Below are 14,256 nucleotides of genomic sequence, written 5' to 3' on the forward strand. Positions count from 1 at the left end.
ATATAGGAAAGTTCTAGTGTTCTAGTAATCTTAAGGGTTTTTTTAGTATGCAACATTAGGTCACATTAGGGCTGGAGAAATAGTACAGTGGGTAGAGCATTTGCCATGCATAATGCCAACCTGGGTTCAGTCTCCTTCCACCCTACCCCTGCCTCCCCACCCCCGTATCCCATATGGTTCCCTTCGATATCCAGGGGTGATTCTTCAGTGCAGAGTGAGGATTCATAGTCCTGAGCACCTCCAGGTGTGGCCCCAAAACCTAAATAAGTAAAAATAAGTCAAATCTTTTAAACTTTCCTCTGTTTTTTTTTTGGGGGGGGGGAGGGGTCCACATTTGACAGTTCTCAGGGCTTGTTCCAGGGATCACTGCTGAAGGGGTTCTGGTATTATATAGGATTTAGGGATTTGAACTGGGGTCCACTATATGGAAGTCAAGCACTCTAGCCTCTATATTACCTCTCCAGCTTTTCTTCCCCTCTTATATTGAGATTACTTTTTCCTAACTTATGTTATAATACTGTGGTTTACCAAGTTGCTCATTTTGCAGTCATTAGGCATTAAATGTTCAATACCCAGGTGCTGGAGTGGCTGGCCCAAGTTCAATCCACCAGTGTCCCCAGTTTTCCACCCACCACCATAACCTTTCTCTGCGGGCTCAAATTTACTTCATATTGCTTGCTGCAATCAAAAGGCAAATGAAAATATTAAAACTTAGATCCACACAAGTCAATTTGATATGATTGTTCTATTTCCCCGTGGTCACTGCCTAAAGATTTGCTGGGCTGTGGTTGGTGCTAGCTGAGCCTAATGTGTTACTGTTTAGGCTCTCAGCTGGTAGATGACTTTGTAACTTTCGAATTAATTTCCTGTGATACTGCTGGCTTGGCACTACTTTAAAATTTTGAGGTATTTGGGGCTGGGCCGACAGCACAGTGGTTAGGCTTTTTTCCGTGCATGTGACTGACCGCGTTCAATCTCTCAGCCTCCCATATCGTCCCCCAAGCGTGCCAAGCATAATTTCTGAACATAGAACCAGAAGTAATCCCTGAGCACCACCAGGTGTGGCCCAAAAACAAACAAATTTTTGAGGTGTTGCAATCTACTTAGAAGTTCTATCAGTGGCCATTTTTTTATTTATTTTTTTGGAGCTTGCTAGAGAAGCTGGGCCATTTTTATTATATTGGAGTTTTGATGTATTACATTGAAGTATAGAAAAGTCAAGTGGCTCACAAGTCAGAGATGGGCGTTTCAAATTTTGGGTAGAAATATGCAAGAAACCTTTTGGGCCACACCCGACGGTGCTCAAAGGTTTCTTCTGGCTCTGTGCTCAGAAATTGCTCCTGGCAGACTTGGGGGGCCATTTGGGATGTCGGGAATCAAATCTGGGTCTGTCCTGGGTCGGCTGCATGCAAGGCAAATGTCCTACCACTGTACTATCTCTCTGGACCTAAAATGATCTTAACTTAATTAACTTTGTAAGGGGAAAACAGCTATTGAGAATTTATACTTTTTATTTTATTTTATTTTATAGTTTTGAAAAGTGAAGTGCAAGATCTCCGAATCGTCCTTCATTCTGCAGATAAGGAACTCTCTTCTTTGAAACTGGAATATAGCTCATTCCAAGACAGTCAGGAGAAGGAACTCAACAGCCTCTCTGAGAGACACATGCAGGTTCAGCTTCAACTAGATAATGTCAGGTAGAGTTGTTTTACGGTGGGCTCAGATTTGTGGCTGATTGGTTTCTAATTCAGAACTTCTTGAAATGTAAGTTCTATAAACCTGGCTGAAACAAAAGGGTTGTTTCTTGGCTCACAATACTGGAACTATCAAGGGCTGAATTTTATTCCACTGACAGACTGAGTCTCAAGCACTGTGTCAAGTGCACTTTCTCCCACTCTCCTTCCCCTTGTCCCAATATTCTCCTTTTGTCTCTTCCACTCTGTTCAGTAGATCATTGGTATCCTGAAATATGTTATTCTCTTCTTACCATCTATGTCCGTAAGTCTAGCTATTGCTGCTGATTGATACCATCTTATGCTTTCTCCAGCTGCTCTACTTTGAAATAGATCTATGTCTTAAAACCTTCTTACACAATCTGCTGCCACCTCTTTCATGGATGGTTCAGAGATCAGTTGACTGACGATGCATTCTTGGCTGAGCTCTTGGATGCTCAGGCATGGCCTTGTGTAATGATAGTACTGTCTATGCGAGAGGATTTTTCTCTTGTTTAGATCATCTCTCATTTACTATATTAAAACAGCTTCCTTGGGGCTGGAGTGATAGCACAGATGTAGGGCATTTGCCTTGCAAGCGGCTGACCCAGTACAGATCTGGTTCGATTCCCAGCATCCCATATAGTCCCTTGAACCTGCCAGGAATAATTTCTGAGTGCAGAGCCAGGAGGAACCCCTGAGCACTGCTGGATGTGGTCCAAAAACCAAATTAAAAAAAAAACAAAAACCAGGAGTGGAGAGATAGCACAGCAGTAGGGCATTTGCCTTGTGTGCAGCTGATCCAGGATTTATGGTAGTATGCATCCCAGCATCCCATTTGGTACCCTGTACCTGCCAGGGGCTGTTTCTGAGCACAGAGCCAGGAGTTAACTCCTGAGCGCCACTGGTGTGACCCCAAAAAAAAAAAAACAAAAAACAATCTCCTACAGAGGACAGGATATGTAATGAATGGCTAGAGTTTTTGTTGTTTTGTTTTTATTTTTGGTCACACCCAGCAGCGCTCAGGGATTACTCCTGGCTCTATGCTCAGAAATCGCTCCTGGCAGGCTCAGGGGACCATATGGGATGTCAGGATTTGAACCACCGACCTTCTGCATGCAAGGCAAATGCTTTACCTCCATGCTATCTCTCCGGCTCCTATAGTTGAGGTTTTAACAGTACTATATTGGAGCTAGACAAGATAGCTCAATGTACTGGGCACATGCTCTGCATATAGGAGGCCTGACTTTGAGCCCTCATACCACATGGTTTCACAAGATCAGAGCTGGAGGCAGCCCCTGAGCATTATTGAGTGACCCCAAATGAAAAGGCAAATAGAAAACATTACTAAAACAAAGATTAGTGGTCAATCCCTAGCATGATAGTGTTGCACCCTCTTAATAAGTCTCATTTCTAAGCTGCTACTGAGTTTTGAGACTATCATGGGCAAGAGAATGAGAAGCTTATAGCTTCCAATTCTGATGCCCACCTCATCTTCCACTGCAAGGTGGTCCTGAGGGTTTACATGTTTAAGCACTTCACCTAGTTAAGTTTCTAGTAAGTTGGGAATAGAGGGAAACCAATTCAAATGAACTGACTAGCAGAATTAAATTTAATATATGTAATCACTATTACAAAAACTGTTTTCCTAAATCCTAAGATTTGAAAATGAAAAGCTTCTTGAGAGCAAAGCCTGCCTGCAGGATTCCTATGAGAACTTACAAGAAGTTATGAAGTTTGAAATTGACCAACTGTCAAAAACCCTCCAAAACTGCAAAAATGAAAACGAAAGTCTAAAATCTGACCTGAATGTAAGTGAAGAGGGTTACTGGGTCTGGGATATAGATCAGTTTTGTTGTAGTCTTGTATTTCTGAGGCCCTGGGTTTAAGCCCTACCACTTATAAAGAAATATAGTGAATTTGTCCTGGATATGTGACTGTCGATTGTCAGCGAAAGCTTTCTGTGCCTGCCACGTAGAAGATACCTCCTTGTTTGTTGACTATATTGTGGGTAATATTCACCTAAAATTTAACTTGTTTTTAGAATCTGGTGGAACTTTTTGAGGCAGAAAAAGAACGCAATAACAAATTACTACTACAATTTGAAGAAGATAAAGAAAACAATTCTAAGTAAGTGCTATGTTTTTTTTTCTATTAATTGATTTAAAAGTTTTTATAAAATATTTAAGCACCATGATTACACGCATGTTTGTAGTTGGGTTTCAGTCATAAACAGAATAGCCCCCCCCTTCACCAGTGCAACATTCCCACCACCATTGCCCCCTTCTTGCCCCGCCCCTGCCTGTATTAGAGACAGGCATTCTACTTCTTTCATTCTTTAACATTGTCATGCTAGTTATAGAGTGTAGTTATTTCCCTAACAGCATTCACCTCTCTGTAGAGAGCTTCAAATTGTGACCTGGTCCTGCCAGCCCTTCCAGCTCTTAACTTACTATCTCTGGGCCTTATTACATAGTATCTTTAATTTTTCTTAAAACCCATAGATGCTGGGGCCAAAGTGGTGAAACAGAGTGTAAGGCATTTGCCTTGCAAGCACTAGCCTAGGACGGACCGCTGTTCCATCCCTTGGTGTCCCATATGGTCCCCCAAGCCAGGAGCAAGTTCTGAGCACATAGCCAGGAGTAACCCCTGAGCATTACCGGGTGCCCCCCCCCCCCAAAAAAAATCCATAGACGAGTGAGACTATTCTGTGTCTCTCTCCCTCTGATTTATTTTACTCATCATGATAGATTCCATGTACACCCATATATAGGAAATTTTTATGACCTCATCTCTCCTGACGGCTGCATAATATTCCATTTTGTATATATACCCCAATTTCTTTCTTTTTTTGGGCCACACCCAGCGGTGCTCAGGAGTTATTCCTGGCTGTCTGCTCAGAAATAGCTACTGGCAGGCACGGGGACCATATTGGACACTGGGATTCCAATCAACCACCTTAGGTCCTGGATCGGCTGCTTGCAAGGCAAACGCCGTTGTGCTATCTCTCCGGGCCCATACCACAATTTCTTTAGCCATTCATCTGTTGAAGGGCATCTTGGCTGTTTTCCCCGAGTCTGGCTATTGTAAATAGCGCTGCAATGATATATAGTTGTGAGGAAGGGATTTTTGTATTGCATTTTTCTATTCCTAGGGTATATTCCTAGAAGTCGTACAGCTGGATCATATGGGAGCCGATTTCCAGTTTTTTGAGGAATTTCAATATTGTTTTCTATAAAGACTAGACTAGATAGCATTCCCACCAGCTGTGAATAAGAGTTCCTTTCCACATCCCTGCCAGCACTGATTGTTCTTGTTCTTTGTGAAGTGTACTATTCTCTGTGTTGTGAAACGGTACCTCATTGTTGTTTTTATTTGCATCTTCCTGATGATTAGTGATGTGGAGTCTATTAGTTGATTAATATCACTACAACAATATGTTGGCTGCTGCTTGGTTTGATTTTTGGAATTTTGTGTTTGGGAGTTCTGTTTTGTTTTCTATTTCCTATAGTTTTCTCAAAACATCCCAAATACCAGATTCTTTTTTTCTTGTTTTGTTTTTGTTTGGAGGCCACACCCAACAAGTGCTCATATGCTATTCCTGATAGGCTTGGGGGATCATATGGGTTGCCGGGGATCGAACCAGTGTCAACTTTGTGCAAGGCAAGCTCCCTATTCTTGGTGCTATTGCTCCAGCCTCTGAATATTAGTTTCTTTATGTCAGTAGTTATGTACAAATTAAAGTTCTTGTTTGTTTTTTGTTTTTTGGTTTTTGTGCCACACCCGGCATTGTTCAGGGGTTACTCCTGGCTGTCTGCTCAGAAATAGCTCCTGGCAGGCACGGGGGACCATATGGGACACTGGGATTCAAACCAACCACCTTTGGTCCTGGATCGGCTGCTTGCAAGGCAAACGCCGCTGTGCTATCTCTCCAGGCCCCCAAATTAAAGTTCTAAAAATATTATTTGGGGCCAGAGTGATAGTACAATGGGTAGGGCACATGTTTTGTACCTGGGCTGACCCAGGTTTGATCCATGCCATCCTTCATGGTCACCAAACCCTTGAGGAATGAATTTCTCAGTGCAAAACTAGATTAACTCTTGAGTAAAACTAGGTGTGGCAAAAAAAATTTTTTTTTGTTTAGCATTTTTCCTATGAGACTTTTTGTTTGTTTGTTTTTGGTTTTTGAGTTATACCCGGCAGTGCTCAGGGGTTACTCCTGGCTCTGTGCTCAGAAATTGCTCCTGGCAGGCTCGGGGGACCATATGGGATGCCAGGATTTGAACCACCGCCCTTCTGCATGCAAGGCAAATGCCCTACTTCCATGCTATCTTTCCGGCCCCTCCTATGAGACTTTTAAAATGAGTAATGGTAACGAGTGATCAGGACTCAGGACTGTCTATAAATAAATTGATCTATAAAAATCTATAAGAAAAGATGATTTGTGGGGCCGGAGTGATAGTACAGCAGTAGGGCTTGTACACAGCCAACTTGGGATGAATTCAGGTTCGATTCCTGGCATCCCATATGGTCCCCTAAGCCCGCCAGGGGTGATTTCTGAGCACAGAGCCTCAGTAACCTCTGAGTGCCACTGGGTATAAACCAAAAAGGGATTTGTAATGACTTCTAGATGAAGGTAGGGACTGTTTTGTGTTGGGGGTGGGATTTAATGTTAAGCTATATATCAGACATTGATTTTTGTAAATACCAGGATAAATGGAGAAGAGTGAGCAAAATAATAAAGACTTTTTGATTATAGCGAAGATATACCTAGTAAGCAAATTCTGTGTGCAATATCATATGTTATGTTAGGGAGTTCTAAGTTCTCTAAAGAAATTCTAGTGGCATAAAAGGCTTTCTTAAATTGTTATTGAGCATGTAGATTAAAATTTTCTGATTCCACGGAGAGATAGCACAGCAGTGTTTGCCTTGCAAGCAGCCGATCCAGGACCAAAGGTGGTTGGTTCGAATCCCGGTGTCCCATATGGTCCCCTGTGCCTGCCAGGAGCTATTTCTGAGCAGACAGCCAGGAGTAATCCCTGAGCACTGCCGGGTGTGGCCCAAAAACAAAAACAAAAAAAATTTCTGATTCCGGGGCTGGAGAGATAGTACAGCGGTTAGGGGATTTGCCTTGCACGCAGCCAACCCAGGATGGATGGTGGTTTGAATCCCCATATGGTCCCCCCCAGCCTGCCAGGAGTGATTTCTGAGCATAGAGCCAGGTGTGGCTGCAAAAAGAAATTGTTTTTTTTTTTCTGATCCCTCCTAGAACATGATGTCTAATGTGTGCCATATAAAATTTAATTGCATAGCACTGAATCTGCTCTGTACAAATTGACTTGATTCCGTGAATTAAATCAGGAGTAAAATTTAATTCTTCTCTTACAGAGAAATTTTAGAAGTTCTTGAAATGGTACGTCAAGAGAAACAGAAAGAAATGACCAAGTGTGAACAGCAGGTACTGTATGCTATATCTAAAATCGAAGGTGGGTTTTTCTTTTTTTGATGACTGACCGGGTTTATTATAAAAATTCATCTGAAGGGACCAGACAGATAGCACAGAGGTAGGGCGTTTTCCTTGCATGCCGCCAAACCTGGAGGGACCCAGTTTGATTCCCGTCATCCCATATGGTCTCCCAGCCTGCTAGGGGTGATTTCTGAACACACAGCTAGGAATAGCCCAGTGCCCCATTGATTCCCGTCATCCCATATGGTCTCCCAGCCTGCTAGGGGTGATTTCTGAACACACAGCTAGGAATAGCCCCTGAGTGCCACTGGGTTTGACCTGAAAACCAATCAGTCAATCAATCAATCAAGTTCTGGGGCTGGAGAGATAGCACAGTGGTAGGGTCTTTGCCTGGCATGCAGAAGGATGGTGGTTCGAATCCTGGCATACCAGATGGTGCCCCGAGCCTGCTGGGGGCGATTTCTGAGCGTAGAGCCAGGAGTAACTCCTGAGCACTACCGGGTGTGACTCAAAAACCAAAATAAATAAATTAATCAATAATAAAGTTAAAAAAACTCACCTGGGGGGCCAGAGTGATAACACAGCGAAAGAGGACATTTGCCTTGCACAAAGCTGACACTGGTTAGATCCATAGCAACCCATATGGTCCCCTAAACCTGCCAGGAGTGATTTCTGAGCACAGAGCAGGAGTAACCCCTGAGCATCACAGATGTGGCCCTCAAAACAAAAAAATTCATCTGAGTTCAGGGAGAGGGTGGGGCAGAAAATAATTCTTCTAGCTTTCAAGGCTAGAAGTAATGCAAAGGTGAATTTCCAGTTGGTTTATTGTTTTTTTTTTTTTTATTTTTGCTTTCCTGACTGCCAGATATCTATAACCATAATTTGTTGGTCCTCATATTAGAGGACCCATCATCTCTTACCTTTTAACCCAGCCTGTCATTTATTAAGTATCATTCTTAGTATGTAATGAGTAATTTCAAGAGCAGTTACTAGTTTCTTCTTTAAAAAGCGTGCATATATGCACTGGAACGATAGCTCAGTGGATGAGGCTTTACCTTGCACACAGCTGACCCGGGTTCAATCCCCAACATCCCACATGGTTCCCTGAGATTGCCAGTAGGGATTCCTTACCACAGAGCTAGGAGTAACCCCTGAGTGCAACCAGGTGTGACCCTAAAACAAAACAGCATGCATTTGTGTTTAATTTTGTGATGAACTTACTTTTTGGAAAATAATTTTCCATAGATGGCTAAAGTGCAGAAACTGGAGGAGAGCTTGTGTGCTGCAGAAAAAGTAATCAGTTCTCTTGAGAAGTCTAGAGATGCTGACAAGGTAAGTAGAGGCGAAAGTCATTTCCCTTGGCCCTGGCCTAAAAATCATTGGGAATAATAATAATAATAATAGTTTTCTTTACCCATCAGGAAGTTTTAGCTGACCTCATGAGACAGATTCAGGAGCTGAGAACATCAGTCTGTGAGAAAGCAGAAACTATCGATACCCTGAAAGAAGAACTGAAGGACATCAATGTAAGTGCTGCTGCCAACAGGACACTCAATTTGAGTACAAGGCATGTGTCGCAGAATTCTGTGGTCAGAAGGTTTGAAGTTAGCAGGGCTGGAGAGCTAGTACAGCGGGTTAGAGCTCTTGCTTTTGGGTGCTTGCCTTGCACGTGCCTGACCGGAATTTGATCACTGGCACCAGTACCCTGAACCCTGCCAGGAGTAAGCCCTGAACACTACTAAGTATAGCCCAAAGGGCCCAGAGAGATAGCACAGCAGCGTTTGCCTTGCAAGCAGCCGATCCAGGACTAAAGGTGGTTGGTTCGAATCCCGGTGTCCCATATGGTCCCCTGTGCCTGCCAGGAGCTATTTCTGAGCAGACAGCCAGGAGTAACCTCTGAGCACTGCCGGGTGTGGCCCAAAAACCAAAAATCAAAAACGGGCCCGGAGAGATAGCACAGCGGCGTTTGCCTTGCAAGCAGCCGATCCAGGACCAAAGGTGGTTGGTTTGAATCCCGGTGTCCCATATGGTCCCCCGTGCCTGCCAGGTGCTATTTCTGAGCAGACAGCCAGGAGTAACCCCTGAGCAACGCCGGGTGTGGCCCAGAATCCTAAAAAAAAAAAAAAAAAAAAAAAAGTATAGCCCAAAAACCTTTAAAAAAAATCAAACAAGAAAAATTAATATAAACTCAACAGCTTTCTGTGTCCATGGAACTTTGAGAGTCTGCCAGCCTTTGGTGCATCTTCAGAGGAAACCCTAGCTGCTGCATTTCCAGATTTTACTGGCTCAGGGGCTGTATAATCTGCATGACCTGTGGGAATGGTTGCTTCAAACAAGCTAAAACAGAACGGTTTCTGCCTTTGGCATCTAAGTTTATCTGGTGTTATACTAATGGCTTCAGTATAAAATACAGCATTTTATATTGGTAATTTCAAAGATAGCTATATAGAAAGCAGCAGTTTCCTAAATTACTCATTTAAGCAGATAGTTAAATGTTAACACTTCCATCTTCCCTTGGGTCTCTGACAAAGTGAAGGTTTCTGGCCTCAGCTTGCTGCACCCCATATGTATTTTGAAGACTTACCTGCCAATAAAGTTTTCAAAATCAGTTGGTCTACCCTGGGCACCAATGGGTGTGGCCAAAACAAACAAGCAAACAAATAAATACAGGTGGTTTTCACTGCTACTTATGGGACTTTCCAAATCCTTTTCCCATCTAGACATTCAGCAATGGTTTTTAAACTCATTTCTTTCTATGAACTCATGAAGCCAAATATCTTCTGTATCATGACTTTATTCTCTTTAGTATAAATACAACTTGGCTTTGACTGACAAAGAAGAGAGCAAAGAATTGGCTAACAGACAGGATGCGGAGATCCTGGACTTGAAAGAAACCCTAAGACTGAGAATATTCTCTGAGGATATAGAGGTAACAGCATCCTGACTCTAGCTTTACTTTATAAATTGTCAGTATGTCTAAGTGTATATGAAAGTTATTGATGAGGAAATACAGGATTTTTAAAAGAAGATGATCAACATCATTTTCCTGAGAGTAGTTAGAGAATAAGAGATACTAAAAAACATTGTTATAGTTTATTGAATTTTTTATTTTGTGCTGCAGCATAGTAAGTTCCTATGAGTCATCCTCTTTCCGAAAGGGGAGCAGTAGAAAGTGAATTGACTTGGATGTAGTTTTGGCAGCCTGGAGTGAGGTGGGGCTGGTCATCGTGTATCCTCAAGGTTTGCCTCTTGTGTTTTAGTTAAAGCAGGGTTGTTTTGTTTTGAGTAAACATACAGTCATTTAATCAATTCAGAACAGGCCCTCCCAGAAATAACAGGTTTTAAGTTTAAGTTGATCAGTACTGTGAAATTATTCAAAGCCACATACATTTCTTTTTGTGAATCCTCTAGAGCTATTATCAACATATATTCTTAGATTGCCTTTATTTTTAATGGTGACCCACTATATACAGTGCTCTGCAGTTGTATTAGAAATAAGGTTTTTCAGGTTGGAGAGATAGCATGGAGGTAAGGCATTTGCCTTCAATGCAGAATGATGGTGGTTCGAATCCCGACATCCCATATGGTCCCTCGTGCTTGTCAGGGACGATTTCTGAGCGAAGAGCCAGGAGGAACCCCTGAGCAAAGACGGGTGTGACCCAAAAACCAAAAAAAAAAAAAAAAGAAAAAAGAAATAAGGTTTTTCTAGTGGCATATACAGTGAGTAAGGCACTTACCTTGCATGCACTGACCTGGGTTTGATCACCAACATTCCATTCCATATCGTACCCTGAGTACTGCCAGGTGTGGCTCAAAAGACTAAATAAATAATCTTCCAGGGAGCTGGAAATACAGTACAGGTGTTAAAGTACTTGCCTTGCCTGCCAGAGTGATAGGACAGTGGGTAGGTGATTGCCTTTCATGTGACTAGCCCAGGTGACTGACCCTGAGCCAGCTGGTGCATATGACCCCAAACCATAAAAAGTACTTACTTTGCACACAGCTAAACTTTATTGAATCCGTGGCACTATGTATGGTTCCCTGAGTACCACTAGATATATTTACCCTCCCCTCCACACACACACACACAAATAACCTTTTGAAAAAGTGTTTTATTTCAAATAATTGCTTGCAGACATTGTTTTTAATGTTTCAATATTCTAATAATGTTTGCAAATACTTATTAGAAAAGCTTACTTGGATAATTTTGTGGATGTTGTCACCCATCAGAGGGATATGCTCTGTGAAGACTTGGCTCATGCCACCGAACAACTGAACCTGCTCACGGAGGCCTCCAAAAACCACTCAGCACTAATGCAGGTGGCTCAGGAGGAGCTGACCAAGAAGGAGACGCTGATCCAGGAACTTCGGCAAGAGGTGAGGTTCAGGGAAGTGGGAGTGGGGAGGAATGAGATGTATACAGTTTTTAAATATTTTCTTTTTTACTTTATATCTAAGTTATATGGACATGAAAGGCAACTCCAGTTGTTATAGCTTATTCTTTTTTTTTTTATTTTCTCCCTCCACATTATAGCTTATTCTTTTAAAAAATAGCATGGTTCCCAGATATATTACAGTGAGTAAGGCACCTGCCCTGCATGTGGCTAGTTCAGTTTTAAACCCCAGCATCCTTTATGGTCCCCTAAATGTGCCAGCAGTGACTCCTGAGTGCAGAGCCAGGAGTAACCCCTGAGTACCTCCAGGTGTGACCTCCCCCCCAAAAAAGGTGTTGATTGAATTTCAGTCATTCAATATTCTAACACCCATTCCTTCACCAGTGTTCATTTCTCTCCACCATTGTCCCCATTTTTCTTCCCGTTCCCCCAACTTTAGCTGCCTCTATGACCAATATCCTCCCCCCTCTTCTCCCCCTACCTCTCTCTTTTCTTCTCTCTCCCTTGCCCCAAAACTGTTACTGAAAGGGTATCATGCATACCACATTACCTCCTTCCAGCACCCAATTTTTGTTCAGAGTGAGTGTTTCCAATTATTTTGTCTTGGTGGTTCCTTCTCTGTCATAACAGTACTTCCCCCTCCTATTGTCTTTGGAGATATAATATATTTTCTATGCTGTCTATGGGTGGGTGGGTGGGTGAGTGAATTTCCTGCAACTAAGTGTGATTGCATACCTTTTTTTAACTTGCATCCATATTTTTTCAATTTTTCCAGCTAAGCCAAAAAGACGAGGAGGTGAAACAGAAAAGAAATGAATATAACTTCAAAATGAGGCAACTAGGACATGTCATGGAATCTGCTTCTGAATATCCCCAGGTACTTTACACTTTTTTTTTTTTAAACGCATTTCAGAGAAAGAAAGTGATAAACTTTTGAAACTGCTAAAGAAAGCCTACAGAAAAAAGGCTTTTCTTGAATATCTGCTGTTTACTTGATAAAAGTATCATCCCTCTATTTTACTTGGTCAAAAACTAGAATAATAAATTATGTAGCTTGAGTATTTTCTACGTGTTTAGCATAAATATTTAAAGTAAAATATATAACATGACTTAATGGATACTTGGAGGAGATTCCATTTTTATTTCAGAGTCCTAAAACACCACCTCATTTTCAAACACATTTGGCAAAACTGCTCGAAACACAAGAACAAGAGATAGAAGATGGGAGAGCTTCTAAGATTTCTTTGCAGCACCTTGTAACAAAACTAAATGAAGAGAGAGAAGTAAAAAATGCTGAAATCCTCAGAATCAAGGTAATTTTTCTGATAAATAAAATGGGGGGAGGGACAGTGGTAGTGGCCACTCTAGATAAGACTCAGCCTAGTGGTGCAGACTGGACAATTCGGTGAACATCCCAACAATGCAGAGCGGGGGAATCACACCTGGGACCTCCACCAGGAAGCATACCCACCTATCCTGGGAACTACCTTCCTGCCCCTAAACTTACATTTCTGAATAGTTACTATCTTTCATAAGCACAGTTACTGAGAATACAAGATGGAAAAAGCACAGCGCCCCAAAGGCAGGATGAGTCAGAGAATATAGTTTTCCTCTTAATTTTTTTGATCCCCTTCATCTGTTGACCCAGAACTTCCCTTTAGTCCATGCCAACCATCGTCTCCTGAGCATTTCAATGCATATGGAACCTGGTGTGTGAAGGTTCTCTCCCTATCCAGTATGTTTTTTATACACTGAGCTGATCGTGCAGATACTACCAACTTCTGCTTCATCAGCAGAGGGCTCAGCCTATTTCTTTAACCTCACAGTGCTAGCCAACAATCCTGTCAGTTTAATAGCTAAAGCCTGTTTGGTCATTGTAGTTTTAAGTTTGTATTTTACTGTTAGGAATAAAGACAAATTTTGGCTTCTTAAAATTTCTATGAATTAGAGACTTCATCCATTTTTCTATTAGATTTAAAAAAAAATAGATTTGTGGGAGCCAGAGTGATAGCACAGCGGTAGGGCATTTGCCTTGAACGTGGCCGACCCAGGACGGATCCGGGTTCGATTCCTGGCATCCCATATGATTCCCTGAGCCTGCAAGGAGCCATTTCTTTTTTTTGTTTTTGGTTTTTGGGCCACACCCGGCGTTGCTCAGGGGTTACTCCTGGCTCTATGCTCAGAAATCACTCCTGGCAGATTCGGGGGACCATATGGGATACAGGGACTCGAACCAATGACCTGTTGCATGAAAGGCAAACCCGTTACCTCCATGCTATCTCTCTGGCCCCGCAAGGAGCCATTTCTGAGCACAGAGCTAGGAGTAACCCCTGAGCGCCACCAGGTGTGGCCCAAAAACAAAACAAAAAAATTTATTTGTGGGCATTCTTTATATGTATAAGATTTGATTGTGTCTGATGATTAAAAATACTTCTCTACGGGCCCAGAGAGATAGCACAGTGGCGTTTGCCTTGCAAGCAGTCGATCCAGGACCAAAGGTGGTTGGTTCAAATCCCGGTGTCTCATATTGTCCCCCATGCCTGCCAGGAGCTATTTCTGAGCAGACAGCCAGGAGTAACCCCCTGAGCAACGCCAGGTGTGGCCCAAAAACCAAAAAAAAAAAAAAATACTTCTCAATTAGCCAGAGATAGTACAGGGCATAAAATGCTTGCCATACATAGCC

At 42.4% G+C, this 14,256-nt stretch overlaps 1 protein-coding gene across 1 annotated transcript in view; it reads left to right on the forward strand.

Moving 5' to 3' along the window:
* KIF15 (kinesin family member 15) overlaps positions 1-14,256 on the forward strand; it is a 54,835-nt gene that overhangs the window by 32,746 nt on the left and 7,833 nt on the right. The window contains exons 20-29 of the mRNA XM_049777316.1: positions 1,532-1,697; positions 3,373-3,523; positions 3,757-3,842; positions 7,101-7,170; positions 8,425-8,511; positions 8,601-8,705; positions 9,986-10,108; positions 11,410-11,556; positions 12,349-12,450; positions 12,722-12,886. Coding sequence (XP_049633273.1) covers positions 1,532-1,697; positions 3,373-3,523; positions 3,757-3,842; positions 7,101-7,170; positions 8,425-8,511; positions 8,601-8,705; positions 9,986-10,108; positions 11,410-11,556; positions 12,349-12,450; positions 12,722-12,886 — 1,202 coding nt within the window. The remainder of the gene's footprint in view (positions 1-1,531; positions 1,698-3,372; positions 3,524-3,756; positions 3,843-7,100; positions 7,171-8,424; positions 8,512-8,600; positions 8,706-9,985; positions 10,109-11,409; positions 11,557-12,348; positions 12,451-12,721; positions 12,887-14,256) is intronic.

This window comes from Suncus etruscus, chromosome 7 (genome assembly GCF_024139225.1).
Source record: "Suncus etruscus isolate mSunEtr1 chromosome 7, mSunEtr1.pri.cur, whole genome shotgun sequence".
Taxonomy (NCBI): domain Eukaryota; kingdom Metazoa; phylum Chordata; class Mammalia; order Eulipotyphla; family Soricidae; genus Suncus; species Suncus etruscus.